A 20,590-nucleotide genomic window follows, 5' to 3' on the forward strand; every position below is an offset into this window, starting at 1 on the left:
TGATATTCAAAAGGTCACCCATTGGTTGGGGGCGTAATCATTTTACTTGATAATTATTTAGCACTGGTTCTATCGGTAAGAGCCTCATTTATAGCCCCCAATATTGTCTTTCTGCTTCAGCTGTACACACGGATAAGGAAATGTTGCCGACATCATAGTTCTAAATTTGTAGAATTTGCGCCTGGGGCATCTGATCGTTAGTGGCCCACGAAATGGGCTGAAAATCCTACTGTCGATCAAGGCGGGTTGGGAATTATGCAGTTGGCAACACACAATACAACGCATAGCCCAGTCCAGCGTGTTTCAAGTGGGGATATTGCGCCGCATCCTCGACAGAAAACAAAGTCCTATGCGCGAGGCTCTAGAAGGCGAAGTCATCAAATATGTTCGAGATATATTTCCTATTAATTAGGTCCCGTTGCGACCATGGTCTTGATATCTGCCTCATGCGGCTCGGCCCCCTAGTTGCGTTTCCTAGAAGAGGTCTAATATGTTAAGATAAAACCTCTTTATAATTACATAATATACCTAGCCAGCCAATTGAAAGGAAAATGCTCGGGCTGTTGTTGATTGTTCCTATTCTGGGAGCAGCGGTGGTCTCCTCTCAAGACTCGCCATCGTCATCGGCATGTGCTAAAGTATCTCAGTCACTCGCTTCTAACTCTTCAAGTGCGGCCACTTCTAATAAATATTAAGACTAAAGACATCATACTTATCATTTTTCTAGGTACACCATCTGTCCCTGGATCATTAGCCTACGATTGCCTTCGCTCAGTACCGAATCGACCTGGACCGGCTCAGAAGCTTATCCAAAGCCTTAAGTCCTTTGTACAATGGCAAACTACTCTGGCGTGGTTGAAGAATCCCCCGGACTCTTATACGCTTCCCGCGATCGATATTCAAGCGAGCTTAGACAACATCTCCTCAACAGCCTCAATAGGAGGCTTCACGAGTGAGTATGACTTCCAGCTCGCGATACTCGAGACAATAGCTGCGGCGCATGACGGACACTTTTCGTATTATGGGGATGTCTTCAAAGCGTTCTATTTCTCGAACGACTTAGCTGCAGATATTGTTTCGGTATCATCGAATGGTACTTCCCCTCCAAAATTATATCGATACTGTAAGTCTTGGCTATGAATCAAGTCTCGAAGCCTCTAAAGTATCTCTTTCTTACAAGCAATAAACAGCCGCCCTTAACTCTGGTTCGGAGACTGAACCCGCTGCAATCACCAAGATCAATGGTGAAGATGCCGCTGCATTTATAGAAAATGTAGGGCTCCGGCTCAGTTATCCGCAGGATATCGATGCACAGTGGAACTCATTGCTCGCGGTGTACGCCAACCCGTACCCAGGCAACTATTGGATCAGCGGTAGCATATTCTCTGGTTTAAATCTGACACTCACGTATGAGGATGGCACGACTGAATCCCAAGAGACATACGCTACATTGAAAAGGGGCGTGGACTTCTCCGAAATTGCGACGGGAGACGACTTCTACGAAGCATTCTGTAACCCCAATACAACTTTCAGCTCATCTAGTTCGTCGTCTGATACGCCTTCGCGAACTAAGAAGAGATTAGCTGCTCGCGCGTCTGGGTTATCCTATTACCCGTCCCCTATAGTCCAAAACGGTAACGACCCTACGGCGATGGGTTTCTTCCTCAACGATACTGGTTTTGAAGACGTGGCTGTGTTGGCTCTCACCTCCTTTGAGAGTTCAGACAGCAGCGACTCTCAATACATAAACAACTTCCAGGAAATGGTGGAGACATTCTTGAACAAGAGTCGAAGTGCTGGAAAGCAACGTCTTGTCATTGATCTTACTGAGAATCTCGGTGGAGAAATCCTTGCTGGATTCGAACTTTTCGCACAGGTTCGTAGATGAACATAGAAAACACCACTTTGATCGCAGTTTTGCTAACTCTCTACCAGCTCTTCCCTGGCGTGGATCCGGTCAATGCAAACAATATGCGCCTCTCGGAAAGTCTTACAAACATTTCCCACATATTCGCCAATATGTCTGAAGAGGAGCAAGAGCAAGCTGTGAATAGTTCACTAGCCATAGGCAGTTTATTGGCCGTAGATCTATATCGACCCCAGGGAAAGAAGTTCGACACAGTCGATGAGCTCCTCACGCCAGTCACCCTCCAAGGCGATGAGTTCACCGCATATTTCAGACAACCCACACGCCAGACTGGTTTCACTCTAACCGGTACGGGCGACCGATCGAACCCTCCACCAGCCGTCTTCAAGCCCGAGAATGTCGTGCTACTTACCGACGGTAACTGTGAATCGACCTGTACCATATTCTCATACCTCATGCTCTTCCACGAGAACATCAAGACCGTAACCGTAGGCGGACGACCCGAAACAGGAAAAATACAATCCATTGGTGGTACCGAGGTAAGCGAGAAGAAGCAGCAATCCATAAAACAGTCTTGTACTAACGTCAAACCAACAGGGATCGCAAGTATTGCAATTCTCATACATCACCACATTAGCTTCCCAAGCCCTCGACCTAGTAACCGACCAAACCCAATCCGAACAACTCCGAAACAGCGAACTCGGCGTTCTCGCCGAGGGATACGCCCCAAGCCGAGCTGTCAGCAAGTCTAATTCCGGCGCCATCAACTTCAAAAACGCATTCGCACCCAACGACGCAAATACACCCTTACAATTCCTATACGAACCTGCGAACTGCCATTTCTTCTATACATCTGATATGATATACGGGCCTGAGCTAGTATGGCAGTACGCCGTTAACGCTACGTGGACGGACCCCGATACATATTGTGTGAAGGGTAGCATCACGCCCGTGAACACTTCGCAGACCCTCGACCCGGTGTTTGATAACCCAAGTAACGGTAGTGATACCTCAAATGGGAGCAAGACGAGTCCTAATACCGACGGGACGAACAATCAGGCCGATAAGCCTAGTTCGGCTCCTGGGGTAGGTTTGAAGCAGGGTGCTATGTGGACGACGTCGCTACTAGCCGCCGTCGCGGCTGTCATGCTATATCTATAGTATGCTCTACAGTGCCCAGCGCTAATCGAGCAAGCTTACGAAGTTCAATTTTACGAATCTGAGGAAAAGGGACTATGTAACAGGAAGATATGGGGGGTATCATTTATATATTGCCATATATACCACCATTTATTAGGTAGAGTCAGTTATAGAGCCAGGAAACCTTCGATATATGGACAGGGCATGAGATAGAATACAGTATGAATAAAGCTTACGCAAATTGGCTTACTTGAGGACATACTCGCGGGTTTGTTTCTACTCACGAGATTACACAAAGGACGAAGACTAGGTAGGTATATATATCAGTTGTTATGACGAGTTCACTACATTTATCACTAAGACCTATATCCGAATTCACACAATACATACTGGCCCAATTAACGGCCGATAACATAACCATCGTGATGCCAATCATCTCACGCCCTTCCATAACGCCGAAGGGCCAACAAGTTTCGCACAATCGAAAAACAAGCGCCAGGATTAGAGTAAATAACGCCAAAACGGCCTTAAAGCCGGGGAAGGGAGGGAAACGGCGATTAAGGAAGTATATCATGAATCAAAGGTCCTATAGCCTTATATATCATCACCGTGATCCGTCACCTCGAGGCTTTCTTCTGTTTCTGTCTCCAGCCCCGTCTCTGTTTCCAGACTGGATCCCTCCTCTCCAATTGGGTCATCTGGTATTATACCGTTCATACGTTCCCAAACCTCCCGCCGTATTCGGTCATCCTTGGCCTTTCGGGCCCTCTCCACTTCCTCGAATCCACCACTCTTTTTGAGCTTTCCTTCTTCGACGAAGTTCGTTAGTTCCTTCTTAAGTGGGTTCTCTCGTCTGCTTTCCAGCTCCTTTTGTCGCAACTTCTCCGCGCGCTCGATGGCTTCTAATCGGTCTTCGTGGTTGGGCTGCAGGGCTCTGACTTCGCCTAGTACGCCCTCCTTCGCGGCGGACGGATCGGCGCTATTTCCGAGGTTATGCAAACCCTTCGATAGTGATCTTGAAGCGGGTGTTGTTTCCTTCATCTGCTCCTTAGTAGCTTGTTCAACCAGTGCAAAAGTCTCTGAGGCCTTCTCGATATCGTCTTGGAGATCCACCATAAGGTCCTCCATGACCTTGAGTTCGTCTCGGCCTTGGCAGACTTCCTCCAGTTCCGATTGCCAGATCTTGGTCCAGACGGGCTTCTCTCGCTTCAAGTATCCCTGCACCTTCTTAAGCTCCTTGGTTAAGACTTGAATATCCTTGGATACGCCCTCGAGTTGACGCGGCAAGGGTCTCACGCCGCGGTTGACGACATCCTTGCGCAAGTCTTCAACCAGGTCTTGCAGGTCGTCAACCTTGGTAACGAGGCGGTCAGAATCCGCATTAAGCTGCTTGCGACCTTTTGAGACGTAAGAAGTGCCACCTTCTTTGTCGGGTGTCGATGCTTTAGCGCTGACGACCTTAACGTTCGCTGCCTTGCTTCTAATAGAGGACATGGAATTCTGAACCTCGGTCTGGAAATTAGAATACGTCTGCCGTAAAACAGCGAGATCACGGCGTAGGGACTGTAACTCGCTAAGTTGATTAACATGGCGCTTCGCTCCGGTACCGACTGCGCCACTCTTAGGACTATCAATGATAGTTGGAGGGGCAACAGCCATACGAGCCATCTCCTTTGCCGTTTCTAGTTGTCTATCCGAAACTCTTTGTAAAGCCGATCCTTGATCAGTGACATTCTGCTTCATTTCATCTATCGTCTTCTTCAAAGCCCCGAGGCCATCGTCAAAATGTCTCTTGACCTCATCAAGAGGCTCGACGTTCAGAGCAAGCACTGTGCGATCCTTGATATCAGAAAGGTCCTCGAGTTCGTGTCGTACGCCTGATATAGGATCTTGGATATATATCTCTGGCAAATCACTTCCATTCAAAGCGGTATTCCATGAAAACTTCTCGATGAACGCCAGTTGTAGACGTCCAATTGTCAAGTCGGTGTAACCCTCAGGGAGAACAAATTTCTTGACCTTTGATTTGTATTGCAAAAATAGAGTGAGTTCTTTGTCCAAAGGAGGCGATTGATCTTGCATAGGCGGCTTTTGTTGCTTTTCGGGAGGGGTTTGAGGTCGCGGTTTGGATTCCACAGCCGTGTCCAATCTTGGTTTCGACTTCTCGGGAGATCCCGGAGGGCCTACGATTGGGAAAGCATCGTCTAGAGGGCCGGAAATAGTAGCGCTCGGTCTGTACTTATCTCCCGGTGACTGAGTCGGTGGACTATCCGATTGAGGTGGTAGATCAGGTTTAGAGTCTTCTTCATTCACCTTACTCGGTATGCGAACGGGCGAGGATGATTCGTATGCGTTCTTCGATTGATTAGAAGTATTGCGATTATGTCGAAGGGATTCTCGGACTTGGACTGCTCGCATCGATTCTCTAACTTCTCCACGGCCTCTGTTCGGTATTGGGGTATTTTGAGAAGGTAACATCGGCACGCCGTTGGTTGGAGCGCCCAGATGCTTGGATATTTGATAAGCGGAATATCTTCGTGATGCCCTCCGTTCTAGATCTCCTCCCCTCTGTAAAGCAGCGAAGGCACTTTGCTGCGATTTTGGCGGGGGAGGAGGTGGCGGAGGGAAAGAATCGATGTCCAGACTACCCGTCGAGGGTCCTGTAGGTATCGTCGCCTCGTCTCCAGGATAAGGCGGAAGTACTGGAATGTTTTGCATAGTATTGCTAGATAGCGAGGTTTGTTCGGAGTTTAAAGAGCTGTTCGACTGGTCTCGTGGGAGCATCCGTCGACCAGGCGATTGATTGGCTCCCGACGGTCCTTCGTTTTGTTGTGACATTCTTTCATTCTGAGGTGGTGCGCTGTATCCATTCTCGAGACCTTCATTTAAAAGGGTTGTAAGGCCAGTATTATTACTTCCAGTGGTGCTACTACTCATAGTACGGCTAGCAATCCCACTTGATTCGGGCGAACTAGCCCCGTCTTTATCTCGTGTCTGCTTCTGCCGTAATTTTTGCTGTTTCCTTTTTAAACCGTGTAGGAGGTGAATTATTATGTCTCGTATCCGTGGTAAATACTTTTCAAGACTTTCTGTGTTGGCTTCCTGACTTAACGTAGCTTCTAAGATGTGTCTTAAATTTTCGGGTACGTTTCCTAGGTCGGATGTGTCGACATTAATAGCAGTGAACGCGCGGCAAGCCATGTTAAATTCATAACCTAACCTGACATAGACATCTGACACCTGAGTGTCAGTGGCCTGGCCGCGCGACCACTGCGTTAGGGTTTCAAGGAGCTGTTTTGTAGCGACGAGTAGGTGCGTGACGCTTTTCTCTATTTGCGACAGAGGCATAGACGAACCATTGGATTGCTGCATGTACAAATATTTGTTAGCATTTGAACTAGCGGGCCATAGTGTGTTTTAAGGGAGAACGGCGAATCCATCACAGAAAAGGATACCAACAAAATCCCATAACAATCAAGATATTTTCCGATTGCTATTCTCCCCCTAGAGGACTACAGGTATAACCAAAAAAAAAAAAAAAAATCAACTTACATTACGCCTCGAACTACTCCCAGCCGATCTACTAGAGGCCGTGGAAGAACGTGGCTGCATCGTGCCGGGCGACATAGATCGTGTAGGAACGGTCGGCGGAGGACCACCGTCGGGTCCTGGAGACCGGCGCTGTATCGAGCGCTGAGACAAATTCGGGGCTTGCATCATGATGGTTCTTCTTCAATAATCTCTTCCGTTTGATTTCCTATATACGGATTCCACCCCTTCCTCCACTTTCTTCCCTATCAAGGCGAGATCCCTTCCTAAACTCCAATATTATTACGATAACTCGATGGGTGCGCGCGGATGGTTTCGTTCGTAACGAGCGTAATAGAAGCCGGATATAAGCAAAAAACGGCGGCGATGGTTATAGACGGCGAAAAGGGTGATCAAAAATTCATTAACGTAGAATAGCGGCGATAAAAGGACGGCGAGCAAATCGAGTTCCGAGGTTGAATTGTCGATAAGGTTGACGGCGAGGATTTGCCCGCGTGAGGCGCGACGTCGAAAAGGAACGAGTGAGCCCGACCAAGGCTAGACCAATCCTGGCCAAGTGCACACAGTTCGCAGGGATAAAACGACGGTGACGTTCGGAGGCGGGATAAAATTGAGCGTCCTCGGTTGCCTGGGGACCTTTTTTAGATGGATCCGTGGTCATAGCGTCCCGCCGTAGATTTGGAGTTAAGTAGGAACTATGTACCTAAGTATTTCGTGTTTGCATGTTCAATTGAGGGAACCCCTCGTTCCTACCAAACGAACGATAAGGCTCTAAGTATACAGTTACGAGAGTTCCACATGTTTTACTACATTTTTCGTTAGCATCGTACTTCATATTTTTACTGTGACCTCCATTGTGCATCTAATCGCTAAATCACTATCAATGTTTCAGACTGAACATCCAATCTTCTTCCCACACTCACTTAACCTAGGAAATGCTGTGATAATGACGAATTCGCTTCCTGGTAAAACCCGTACTTCATTGGTTAAAAAATACGCCCAGAAAGGGATTTGTTTCAAATCATTCGCTACACACGCAATATATTTAACGAAAATTTTGGGGATTTAAGTAGTATCTGTTCTACTACGATTCAGCACTGAAATAATTAAAGTGGTAGGTTAATGACGCACATTAACATCCGACAATGTTAAATAGAATTTCATCAGTCTTTGTGCGGCTGAACAATTCAGCTTCTCAGGGAAACCAAGGAAAGTACGAAGAAAGTTCCACTTAGGTAAGGTTTCTTACGAGCTGCGTGGCTGCGCACTTAAAATAAGTTGCAGCCTCAAGTCAATACGAGGAAGTAACCATAGTACAATACCTACCTAGGTACCTAATGCATATTGTGCTGGCGATTTCCCAGTTCTACGTTCACAGGGATTACCTATTAGGATAGGTGAAAGACGGGTGCCTATTTCCTGAATTACAAGAGCAACCTAGTTAAGTAGTCTATTATGCCACTCAGAAGCCATTTCTCATTTTCCATCGCAGAATATACCCTTTAATAGCTACATCTATGAATCGACACGTCAGCACTAATAGATCGCCGCCCGTTTTTTTGTCTCCATTGCCATAAGTTCAACTTGTATTCCCTGCACTATAATCTATTGGATTTCATTAACGATATACCGTTATGTATATATTGAGCGATTGTTCTTGATCTTGGCAAAGACCCATACTTTTGAAGATATTTCTTATATAACCAGAGACGACAGCTTCGTCTGGATTACGATATATATATATGTCATCATTTACGAAAAGTTAACATGCATACAGTGGGACAGTAGTGCCGCAGCATTTAAGTCAAATATACCACACTTTATCATTTTTGCAACAATGTCTCCTCCGAAAATCGCCATCATAGGAGGTGGTCCGGCTGGGTGTATGTTAGGACGATTCTTATCACTGTCCGATATTCCCTTCACAATATATGAAAGCGAAGCGGACCCCAATTATCGATCTCAAGGGGGCACATTAGACCTTCACCAAGGGACAGGCTTGACTGCCATGAAGGAAGCTCAACTTTGGGACAAGTTTCTGGAGCATGCCCGTTTCGATGGCGACTTTTTCATGATGGCGGACAAAGGCCTGAAGCCCTACATTGCTGTGGGTCCCAGCAACAAACTCAGCGAACGGCCTGAAATCGACCGGGCTCAGCTACGCAGAATTCTCATAGAATCACTTCCAAAAGGGGCTATCAAATGGGGACATCGACTAAAGCGTGTTGAGGATGGAAACGTCCTGATCTTTGATGACACGATAGAGTCTGGTTACGATCTTATCATTGGATGTGAGGGAGGCTGGAGTAAAGTTCGAAGTTATATAACTCCAGCGGTGAAGCCAGAGTATACGGGGGTTGGGTATCATCGTCTCCGCATACCGGATGCAGCGACTACCGCACCAGAACTCCACAAGATCGTCAATAAAGGAAGCGTATTCTCTATTGCGAACGGGCAAAGGTTGACTATGCAACAATTGGGCGATGGTAGCCTCCACGTTGCATGGGCTTCAACCCGCCCTGAGAATTGGACGCAAACCTGTAGCTATAACCCCCACAATATCGAGCAAGTGAAAAAGGCTATCCTAGAGGAGATAGAGGATTGGAGCCCACATCTCCGCGAAGCGATTGAGAAGACAGGAGATGACATCTGCGATCCAAAGAATCTTTATATGTTACCCGTTGGTTGGCGGTGGGAGCATCGTTGTGGTGCAACTATCATCGGCGATGCTGCGCATTTGATGGCACCATTTGCCGGTGAAGGCGTGAATGCCGCCTTCGATGACGCACGAAAACTAGCTACCGCGATTATTGGAGTAGTGAAATCGGGTGGTGGATTGGACCAACTCGATAAAGCAATACAGACATTTGAAGAGGAAATGTTTCCGCGCATGAGAGTGTATCAGCAACAAACGGAAGAGGTTACCAAGCTCTGGTTCTTTAGCACGGGTAATATGAGGGATGTCGTGCCGAAAGTAATGCTAACTCATGCCAAGGCAAAACTGCCGGCGATCTTACATCCCCTAGCCTGGACAGCTATGAATTCATATTGGTTCGTCAAGACTAGATTCTTGAGCTAGATACCGCGAACATGGTCATCCTGGGTTTTAGCATGGCGCTATTAATGACATAGAATGAACGAATGATACTTTACTTTTGCATGGGTGCTTAAATACCTATTTCGACGATGGAATGCGCGGATACTCTACTAATATACTCTTTTACCAATACACACAATACATGTATTAGTACAAAATAAGGATCGAAAAAGAAAAAGATTATATGATTTACTACAATCTTCTTGTGTATTCTTCTCAAGCTATACGAACGGGATTCGCGAGATTCATGAGACATCACCTGCTACGGATTTCACCCAATTGATCCAAACCCGATGCGACTTGGATCGGACGGGAACTCCCACAGCGGGGAGACAACGCCTAGGGTGCCGAACTGCGCAGAATGCAGCATGTACAGCTGCAGATCGTCTTTCTTTCCCATTCTCTACATTACTTGCAGCCGGACGCAAACGGGGGATCCGTTTCCATTATTACGAGTGATGAGGTGAGAACGCCTACCTACCTAGGTAATGTACCTGGATAGATGATGGAAGCCGGGTGGGCGGGCACCTCCAAAACACCCACATTGAGCAACCACCCATTCAATAGCCCGCTACGACGCAACCGTTGTGTAACCTACCTAGCAAGGCGCAGACTTTGCATGCCCTATTTGTCTCTCCCTATGATGTGTAGCCCTAATATGGCAACATGGGGTTACAACGAATTATCGTCAGAGTAGTAACGGTATCTGAGCCTCATCACCTCGAAAGTATTCTCACCAAGTTGATGTTCAGCATGGACCTATCTTGGTAGACGGTTCATCATGATTTAAAAAAGGTCTCCGTACTTGCTTGCATTCGTGCTTCCGTGGGGCGCAGTAAGATTCCCGCCCGCGGCAGACGAAGGGGGGTTCTAACGGGAGACGCTGCTTCCCGCGTAGAAGACCAATAATGGAATTAGGTTCATCGCGGGGCTAACGGAGGTAGGTACAGTTGGTGGGATGGGTTATGGGTTGTCCAGAATTTGGGGTCGCCTAGTGCTGCCGATCTGACTAGGGTTTCCTTGGGGGGCACTGCATTTCGCTTCCTAAACCAACTCAATTCTAATTGATAGTTCAAAGATAACCAAACAGGTCAGGTACAACATGGTATGGTCTTAGGGATGTACCTACCTGACGAGTTCCTGGCTAACGAGCAACTACCTAAATAGCTGAGAGAATAGCAGGGTATAATGTCCTAGGCAGCTGGGCGGCTACACACGTGTACCTGAACAACCTATACTGGAGCCAGTCGAGTGGTAATAGCCTCACCTTGCCTCATTCATCTTGTCCAAGTTTAGATCTGATCATCTACCTACATGATCATATTTTGAGGCTCACAAGCTCGTTATTCAGCCACTGCTGATTCGGCAAAGAATGATCATGTAGTAATACCTGATACCTTGTTAGGTTCCTCTTAGTTATGTCATAAACGGAAAGCCTTACGCACGCCTAATAGCCTCAAGTACTCCCGAGTGGTAGTTTTGACCGCCATTAAACCGAGAGAGGCTATGTGAAACACCCATGACTAAGCCTCACAGAGCAAGTTGGGCCTAAATGAGGTGATGAAATTCACCTCATGCGGCTGTATAGTTGCTTTACTTGCAAACAACACTCTGTGAAACGAACACATAGACAGGGGTCATGGATCGCACATACCCAACAGCAAATTCTCGACTTCGGACAGTTGGGGAATTCTATACGCCGTACGTGTTGCTGCATCGTACAATTCGAGAATAGACTCGGTGTATGATAGAACATGATAAGTACATTGGCAGATTAGAACAATACGTCTGCGTTCGATATAGAAACCCATGGATATCTACTTAGGTACCTAGGTAGTTTGGTATAACTGCACGGCTCTTTCAAAATATGACAATCCCACCCGTTCATAAAACTCGAAACTCCACGGAGCATGGTGATTGATAGGAGTTCTGGAGAAACTGCTTGACCGGCCTTGATAACAGGTCTTAAGTACAACGTTCAAACCAAAGTGACCCCCAAATTGAAAGTGCTAAGCATAAATTGTTAGCGATTGACAGGCGTAATCAACCTGTTCGATAGCGGTTGGCCGCTACTAGACCTGGCCAACTACATATATGTAGCTCCGTAACCTCCAACATGTCCATCCAATGTTCTTTTTTAGACAATACTATCACGTAGACGTTATATGTCTTTCGTGATCGCAGTTAACACAAAGCTCATCAAACGATGATTAAAATTAATTAATTACTTTGGAATCGACCCAAGTACTTCTCTATGCCAATACACGTGTGCAATCAATACAATTTTGTCTCTTTTACTTGCTACGTATACGGTTGGAGTACCAACTTGTGATTCTTAACTAACAAATCCCAATAATTTTTTAGTGTCCTGTCTTGTGCTTACCCACGTGTATGTACCTACAGTTCTCGGTAATCCCCATCCGGATATATGCTTATAATATTTCTATTTCCTGTCTATATTTACCAATTTACGTACCTACATTAGTATGCTTGTAATGATGTGTGTTGGTTGTACTTGATCTTGGCTTCGTGAACTTTTCATGTTTTAATGGGCAATGTGTGTTGGTATTTGTGGGAGGTACACGGTTCATGAATTTTGAGTATAATTTGATTGTCCTCAGGAATTAAGTAACTACCTAGGTACATGTAGGTGGTTAACTGGACGGCGATTGGCTCAATTTATGTGCTACTCACTACCGATAAGTACATGCGCTAAAGAAATGCCTATAATTGGATGCGACAAGCGGCGACCACTGTACAGTACCTACACTATTTCCCTACTTGTAGCAACAACATTTTGCAGGTGCCTTCTAAAGTTTTTTTTTTTTTTTTTTTTTCGATGCACCGGTTCAATCAATGTTATGTCTAGGTCTGATCTTAGTCAATTCTTTTTCTAGATACGTCTACCTGGTCTACAGAACAAAATTATTTATTCTTTCCTTCATTTCTAAACTTAGACTCGTCGCCGAATTCGAGAGCAAACGCCAAGCATTCAATCTGGAAAACACCATCATAAGAAGACAACTACCTACATATGTAAGGTATTTTGCAATTGACTTTTTAGCGATTGAGTTGCCCCTCAAGAACAGGCGAGAGCACCCAATTCTACACAGTGTTAAAAAAAAATCAATTCAGGTACCTACTTCCTTACCTTATGGCTAGGTAAGTTAATTGGAAGTACACCAGTCAGACCACCTTTCCCACACACACTATCCCCTCCAAACCCCAGGCCAATCAATTCGCTCCCGCTCGTAAGTCAAAAACGCTCGGACCATCTCTGCGCATCAAAAGGGAAGAGCTCTCTTCTCTCCCAGGTTTCTCTGTCAGGTCTTTCCCACCCTGGTCCCCACCTGACCGAAAAAACACCACTGCCAAAGCCAATCTGTTAGTATTTCGAAAAAGGTACCCACAACCCACCTGGGCACACACAGCACCATCACCCATCACCCATTACCCATTACAAGCACCGCACACAAGCAGCAGCAGGCGCTATGTAACTCGTTCGGCCTCGACCTTAAACCACCTTCAACCTCCACTTTCCCATCAACATATTCCACCCCCCAACTCCCTACTACTTAATCTGCTAACGTCGCTCCTCTACCTTTATAGTAGACAAGAGCAAGCAGAACCGTCCTCTGCGACGAGGTCATCTAATACCACCGACCTGGGGGTTGCCGAAGGGAGCCAGCAGTTATTGACCAGCAACCCGAGGTGAGACAACCCTTTTTTTTGCTCTTTGCTCTTTGCCCAGTACTGCCCAGTACCTGACCCGGCACCATCTACGCTCTTAATTCAAGGTAGCATGGGCATCCGTGGCCAGCTGCTGGCCCGCACTGCCCTGCCCTTTTTTTATCGAGGCCGTGTGTCGCCCAGAAGAGGAACACAAGACAGCATTAATTGAATTTGAGAGTGCGAACGAGCCAGCTACAACTTTTTGGCCTGTCATTTTTTCCCCGGCTACTTCTAGTCCTTCCCATCTCTCTGCGGTTGGCCTGATCAACAAAGCAAAGCACCTCGTCCTTTTTTTTTTCTGCTTCGAACAACTCTCCAAAAAATAACCACCATTTTTCCTTCTTTGTTTTATTCGCAATCACTCTCTTGTGAGCAGCAAGCTGCTAATAACTATTGTGCATTTCAATACACACAACCCCCCCTTGCGCTCTTTCTATTAACTTCATGCTTCTAATGCGCTGACGTCCAGCCTTCCCATTCACAGTCAAACTGCTACCCGGAAGAGTGTTGGAGCCAAGACGAGAAACAACAATATCTTCACGATCGGCTCGGAATCGAACCCACCTCAGCAAGGCTTGTCTTAGCAGGACCAGCAAGCTTCTTTAGTTTTTCTTCGAGAAGTGAGTTTGCCCGACCTTCCTACGATGCAGAGCTCCCTGTCATACATCGGACCCAGATTCGCGTCACCTCCACCTCCTTCCCTCAGATCCGCGCTAGCTGTTCCCGAACCGCAACCTTCCCATTGAAAATCCTATCAGCTCACACCTCCCCTTCTAAATCTGTCAATTGCACCTCCAACATTATATCGGTGATATTTGCAAATCTTGAATTCCGGCTTGAGCTCACAGGTCATTTTTCTCTAGGGTCAAAGGGTTCAACTTATTATCGCGAACGGTGCCGAATACGAGGGTATCTTCTCGCACCTGGACAATCTTATCTGTGACCTGAGAATGGTACAGCAGAAAAAGAGTTCGGGCGAGTCGACGAACGGAACCAACAAAAAGGAATATCCTAATATGTCGTTTCAGAGGAAGGATATTTCGGATGTTAGAGTCATGGGTAGCAACGCTGGGAAAGGTGACGTCAAGCAAAACGGTAAGCCTTGTTCGGCGGTCAGGGGGGGATTATTCCACAGGGTTTAGGACTAACTGTAATCAGGCTCGACAGTCAACTCCCAGAATAACTTTCGAACTGATAGTGCCATCTCCTCTGCTCGCCCGGGCCGCGAGAGAACTCTACAACCATGGGTTGGGCCAAGCACTACGGATGGGATCGACTTGAGCTTGGAGAAATCAAGCAGCGGTGGCGGTACATGGGACCAATTTGCCGCAAACGAGCGTCAGTTTGGCATCAAGAGTACATACGATGAGAATATTTATACCACGGCGATTGATAAGAGTCATCCTCAGTACAAGGAGAGAATGGCCGCCGCAGAGAGGAAGGCCAGGGAGATAGAGCGAAGCACGGCTACGACGGCCCACGTCGCTGAAGAGAGAGTCATGGATTATGTTGGCGGTGATGACGCGGGTGTTGACGAAGAGGACAAGTAAGTGTTTGCACATGCAACGTGTAACATCTCGGCTGACTCGGAAATAGATACAGTGGTGTCAAGCGACAGGATTTCCCCCCTTTACCTAATAGCAGAGAGAACAAGTATACTCCGCCGGCGAGACGTGCGCCTACTGCTTCGTCGACTGTGAAGGGCGCTCCCGTTGACCCTGCTATCATATCTTCGCAACTGAAGACACAAAAGAACCAAGCCGCCGCTCCTCCCAAACAAGATGATAACAAACCGCGTGTTGCTGCTCCGAGAACTGAGACGTCAGTGCCGTCTACAGTCAGACCTACCGAAACCAAAGTCGACGCCAAGGTCGATTCACAGCAAAAACCAACGGAGAGCAAAGGCGCAACTCCAGCATTAACCCAATCCGCAACACCATTCAGAGCTTCGGCTGCTACCAGCCGAACCATTTCACCAACATCTAAGGACGGTCAGGGTGTTGTTCCCAGTGCAACTTCTACTGTGGAACATGACGTTCTGAAGGAGTTCAAGACGTTTGCCAACCAGCAACGCACAAATGCCGAGAAAGTCCGAAGTACTAAGGCCAAGGCTGACAAGGAGGCTAAGCTGACTGAGCTGAAGAAGTTCGCGGATAGCTTCAAGTTGCCAACACAAGTCCCCACAGATTTGATTCCGATCATAGCAAAAGATCCAGCGAAACAGCGAGAGATACAAGAGAAGGCCAAGCGAGATGCTGCTGAGGTCGCTAAGAAGAAGGCCGAAGAGGCCGCGGCCAAGGAGAAGAAGGGAACTTCAACGAAAGAAGTTCAACCCGCACCAACTTCCCAAGCAGCTTCAGATACTAGGACAACCCGTCCAAATGCTAACCCCCCTAATGTGGCTCCCGCGGCAGCGCCTGCACGTCATCCCGGTAATCGTCAGAGCTTTGCTCCGAATTATTCTTACCAGGGAAATCGTCCGGGTCCACAACATATGCAACAGGGTGGTCGCCAGGGCAATCTATCTGGACGTCTTCGGCACATTGAGGCGCAAAAGGCGCAAGGCCAAGACGTTCGATTACCTCCTACCGGTCCTGCTAACACCACCGACCCCTCCTTCGGCCGTCGTATGGGTGGCGTGTCAGGCCACATGAGCGCAAAACTGAATCCTAATAGCCACGAATTCCGTCCTAGTCCGTTTGCGCAGACATTCAATCCGAATGGTCACCCTAGCGGAGGCTCAAGCCCGCGTTCGGCCATCAACCATTCTGCGACTGAGTTACAATCTGGATCTACGAATAGTCACACACCGCTTACCATTGTGACTAAGAAGAAGAAGGCAATCGATACTAAGAAATGCAACATTCTATATTTCATAAAGACTATCCAGCCTCCTGAGAACAAGAACTGGAACGATAATGGTGGCCTACGACCATCTTACGACACCCCACCTGCCTGGCGTGCCTTAGCCGATGATGAGAAGCCAGATTCTACTATGCGCTTGTCATTGATCGAGTATTTTGAACGACAGCCGTTCAATACACACCCAACACCCAACCCACCCCATCTCCTTCCACAGATGGCCCACCAGCATCAACTTCCCCTTCATATGCAGCATGGCGCGCACCCCGTCGCTCCACGACATTCGCCGCACGTGCCTCCTGTCCAGATCCACGGAGGACAGCATGGCCCCGTCCCTCATGCTCCGTTCAACGGAGCAGATGATCATAGGATGATGCATTCCAACTCGTCACAATCATACTCCTCCCCCCGGATGGGCCAGGTCCCAATGGTGTACCCGCCCAACATGAACCCAGCAGCGCAGATGCCATACAACCAGCACATGGTTCCCTTCATGGGCCCCGCAGCACCCCCCATGAACCAGTTCAATCGAAGTTTTTCTAACACACCTCAGTATGTCCCACAACAGCCAGGAGGGATGGGCACGCCAATGATGATGCAGCAGCAATTCATGGCGCCACAACCGATGGTTGCTGGTCCCCCACAGATGCAGCCATATCCTGCTGCCGGCCACATGCAGTTTATGCCACCAAATGCTACGCCACCACAGCCAATGCCCGGGGCTAACGGTTATCCAAGCCCGGGAAGACCAACCGCCCCTATGATGGTACACCAAGGGTCCCAGCAAGGACAACCATACATTGGCATGAGCCCCGGCATGCAGTACCAGCAGCCGACTTTCGTGCCACAACAACAAGGGCAGAGTAAGTTTGACAGACGTTACTCCAACCAGAACAAGTACAAGAAAACTAACAAGCGGGGTGAAGTGAACAACATGCGAGGATACAGTAATCCCAACCCCCAGCAGTTTGGCACCAGCCCGCAGCAGCCGCATCAGTACGGACCCCCCCACAGGAACGGAAGTAACAACTTCAACAAGAACTATCAGGGCCATAACCAACACCAAGGTCCCCAGGGTGGAGGACATGCAATTCCATCGGGACCTCAGGGCAGATCCTCGGACGGTCCTGACGAAGCCAAGTGACCGAGCCTTTCGAGACTGCCCGCGACGAACTTAACCAGCGCCGCGCTCCAGCGCATATTTAATTTCTTCATTCAACATAGCATAAGTAAGGGTCGACTTATGCTCGTCGATTTTATCGTCGCCTTTGCGTGGACATTTAACTTTATCGGCATCGCGACCTCGGTTGGGTCTTTTATCTCTTTGACAAAACCCCTACAGCTGGGAAGAGGACCTAGTAACAACATTTTTTTCGTTACAAGTACCGGTCGCCCGAAAGTCTGTCCTGCCTGAATCTTGAACCAATATGCACGTGACAACTATCATCATAATACGTGGCCCTTAAGTTACCTTGGCCTCGTAGGATATGTCTTTCGAAACGTTTATTCGGCCAAGCGCCGACTGGCTTGGGAAGACAAAGACCAGGATGAGGAAGTGTTGGAGCAGTCGGTCGGTGGTAGGGGATGAGGGTCAATTAGCTTACTTGAGCAGACATAGGCCGTGGAAGAGGACGAATCAAGTAGCTTTAGCAGGATGGTAGCTCCCGTCGAGAGACCAGTTGCATCTACAGCGGCGCGACGAATGACTTTAGTCACTAGCGATCCACAAACCGGACCTTCAAATGGCGACAAAGTTTTAATAGGATTGTTAGCCGGAGCTGTTAATCCATAGGTCCTCAAGCACGTGGATGAGGGACTACCTTATCCTAGTATTGACAGTGGGAGATAACAATAAAAATAGTGTTTTACACTAATATGGATTGACGATAAATATCGATTTGTGACGAGTACTCGACTCACTCGAGTATTCCGAGCGTGCTTCGACAACCTTAGCTAGAGGAAACATCCGACTCGAGCGATTTAGCGTCGAGTTACTATATAGTAGTAGCTCAATTAAAATACATCGGATAGCTCTTCGAATTATAGCAAGGGTTTATTAGCTTTGGTATGATTAATACTCTCTAGACATTAGCAAATGCCGACGTAGACGGCACAAGCTTAATGGAGCAACTACGCGAACTCCGCTTCATCGTAGGTAAAGGGTGATAAATGTGCGCTGGGTGTTTCGACTTAGTTTACTACCCCCCTTCGATTTCGCGGCCAACCTCGGCAACTACTTGACCAAAGTACGTAGAATATCATGGTCTATGGTAACCGCATAGGTAGGGATTGAAGAGAAGGGCATTGTGCGTTTTGGATGAGGCGATAAGGCAGAGTAGGAAGGCATATCAGTTCATAGAGAAAATGCTCCAGTGTTTTAGCTAGATGCTATGTATATACCTCTAATAGGAAGCCAAGGACTGCTATATGATGGGATTTTCTCCCAAGGTAAAAATAATGATGTTTTACCATTCTACGCTTTTAACATTTACATCCTTCCATAGCCACATAAACGTAATGATCAATTAAACGTTGAAACAGACAAGATCGGACGGCAAGGGTCGCGAGGCTGACTGGTCTTTCTACCTGCCTTATGTAGGTAATTCTGCCGGGCTCCTCCCCACAGCTCGGAGAACAGAAAGAAACCAGAGACGACAGACCATGATTAATAGTGTGGACTTACTATATATGAGGGAATGGTATGGAGATGACGCTTTATGCGAACTCGGCAGGGGTTGGTTGGTGGATGCCTATATGGATGTTTCACTGTTTCGATTTTTTAACCAATGAGAATTCCTCGTAGGCTCCCTCAGCTAGTTGGGTTTGAGATCTTGCACAGGGGTTAGGGGGAAAGGGGGGGGGCCCTGGTTTAGGACGTTTCAAGATCCGCCTACGCAAGTAGGTCTTGAAAGAAAGAAGACAAAAAAAATCACCGAAGAAGCACCCTATTTTTTCTTTGTATATTATTTTCTAAATTGTACAGTCTAGCCCTCGAAGTACTTACGTGGATACTGAGTACTATACCATACTATATCATGTCATGTTATCAGGCTATTCTTATACATGATGGCTTGACTGAGTACGTAAAAGAAACTCATACACTACATTTTTATTCCTAATACCACGAGGTGGCAGGTAATATTTTTTTATTTTTTCCTCTGCGGTGCGCGATGATGCGATCGCTGTAGATCTGCAGTGCATACCGCAGCCACCTCGACCAATGGGACGTTTCCCCCCTGAGTCTAACCAGCATTTCTCGGGAATTTTGGTCCGTGCCCACGTTGTCTATCAGCCGAACATGATGGAAAATCGGAAATGCTGGGAACGGAATCGAATCCCTGGGAGGGATCTTAAACGACAAGTCGGCTTTATTATGGGGTGCGATGATATTGGGTGACGACGATTTTTTAGACAGACGAATGAACCGACAATCTCACGGTTTGTCGAGCCCTCCCCGATGATGTGCCGCGATGCGGTTTGTATTTCTATACATACATACATGATCGGGATTCTGCAGCTGCGGCTTCTAGTTTGCGCAATGGAATAATTCCTTTGTTTTGAAATAAATTAAGTCCACATATTATTCATACATATACCTAAAATATTCCGCATTTCCGATCTACTTATTGTACACAGTAGTAAGCAGAGGGTGATAGTTTATCCACATTGGATTTATTTGATTTTTGTATATTTCTGATTGAATTTGTCGTTGAATATAGCTCATGGAGGGTTGATAGTCTATCTCGAAAAATTCAAGTCGGCACCAAAAGTAAAAGGGGGTTGCCTCCAGGGATGGAGGTGGTTAGAAGTTGAGCTAAACAAGTGTTCACTAACCGATGGAAAGGATGAAAAAAGGCTTTAAGCTTTCTCTAATGCATCTGGACCCTCTTAAGTCTTCTAACCCCTGAAGTAGAGTGCTGACGAGTGTGGCTAAGGAGGCTAATAGGCTAGTGATATACCTAGGTTTATGTGCTAAATGTGCTAAGGTTCTTAGTTGAACTGTCAGATAGCGCTGAAAGGTACCTGTAGACCTGAATTTCTGCATGTGGTAGGGGGAGAAGTGACTAAGTAACTGCTGGAAGAGACCCCTGAAACCCGCTTTTCGACTTCGGTCGATCGTCCCTCATTCTCCAACCAATCATCGGCTCGACTTGTTTGAATGTTTCACCAATTCAGGTACCCGATGTGGTTGATTGGCTCAGATTCACTCTCCCCACCACCCACACCAGCTTTACCGCCGCGCCGCACCGGCAACGAATGCGTATACTTCTTGATTTCTTGGCTATCCTCCCTCACCAATTCCCCCAATCGCCCCCTCTTAACTTCTTTTCCTCCTATCCCAT

The 20,590-nt window shown here is 47.2% G+C and overlaps 4 protein-coding genes across 4 annotated transcripts; 3 read left to right on the forward strand and 1 right to left on the reverse strand.

Annotated features, from left to right (window-relative positions):
* Positions 1–418: 418 nt before the first annotated feature.
* On the forward strand, positions 419–3,278 carry F4822DRAFT_253115 (uncharacterized protein). The gene is made up of 5 exons (XM_051454475.1): positions 419–669; positions 728–1,123; positions 1,191–1,876; positions 1,936–2,406; positions 2,465–3,278. The coding sequence occupies exons 1-5, from the start codon at positions 552–554 to the stop codon at positions 3,026–3,028; spliced, it is 2,235 nt and encodes a 744-aa protein (XP_051314449.1). The 5' UTR covers positions 419–551; the 3' UTR covers positions 3,029–3,278.
* F4822DRAFT_403528 (AIP3-domain-containing protein) lies at positions 3,265–7,078 on the reverse strand. The gene is made up of 2 exons (XM_051458128.1): positions 6,560–7,078; positions 3,265–6,373 (listed from the first exon to the last, which is right to left on the reverse strand). Exons 1-2 carry the CDS (start codon positions 6,725–6,727, stop codon positions 3,602–3,604), a joined length of 2,940 nt encoding a protein of 979 aa, XP_051314450.1. The 5' UTR covers positions 6,728–7,078; the 3' UTR covers positions 3,265–3,601.
* A 931-nt stretch (positions 7,079–8,009) lies between these two features.
* Positions 8,010–9,844, forward strand: F4822DRAFT_253142 (FAD/NAD(P)-binding domain-containing protein). The gene has a single exon (XM_051454476.1). The coding sequence runs from the start codon at positions 8,394–8,396 to the stop codon at positions 9,633–9,635; it is 1,242 nt and encodes a 413-aa protein (XP_051314451.1). The 5' UTR covers positions 8,010–8,393; the 3' UTR covers positions 9,636–9,844.
* A 4,078-nt stretch (positions 9,845–13,922) lies between these two features.
* On the forward strand, positions 13,923–17,563 carry F4822DRAFT_253180 (uncharacterized protein). The gene is made up of 4 exons (XM_051454477.1): positions 13,923–14,005; positions 14,249–14,480; positions 14,544–14,931; positions 14,982–17,563. Exons 2-4 carry the CDS (start codon positions 14,336–14,338, stop codon positions 17,389–17,391), a joined length of 2,943 nt encoding a protein of 980 aa, XP_051314452.1. The 5' UTR covers positions 13,923–14,005; positions 14,249–14,335; the 3' UTR covers positions 17,392–17,563.
* Positions 17,564–20,590: the final 3,027 nt, after the last annotated feature.

The sequence above is a fragment of the Hypoxylon trugodes genome, assembly GCF_022578975.1.
Source record: "Hypoxylon trugodes strain CBS 135444 unplaced genomic scaffold F4822scaffold_5, whole genome shotgun sequence".
Lineage (NCBI taxonomy): Eukaryota > Fungi > Ascomycota > Sordariomycetes > Xylariales > Hypoxylaceae > Hypoxylon > Hypoxylon trugodes.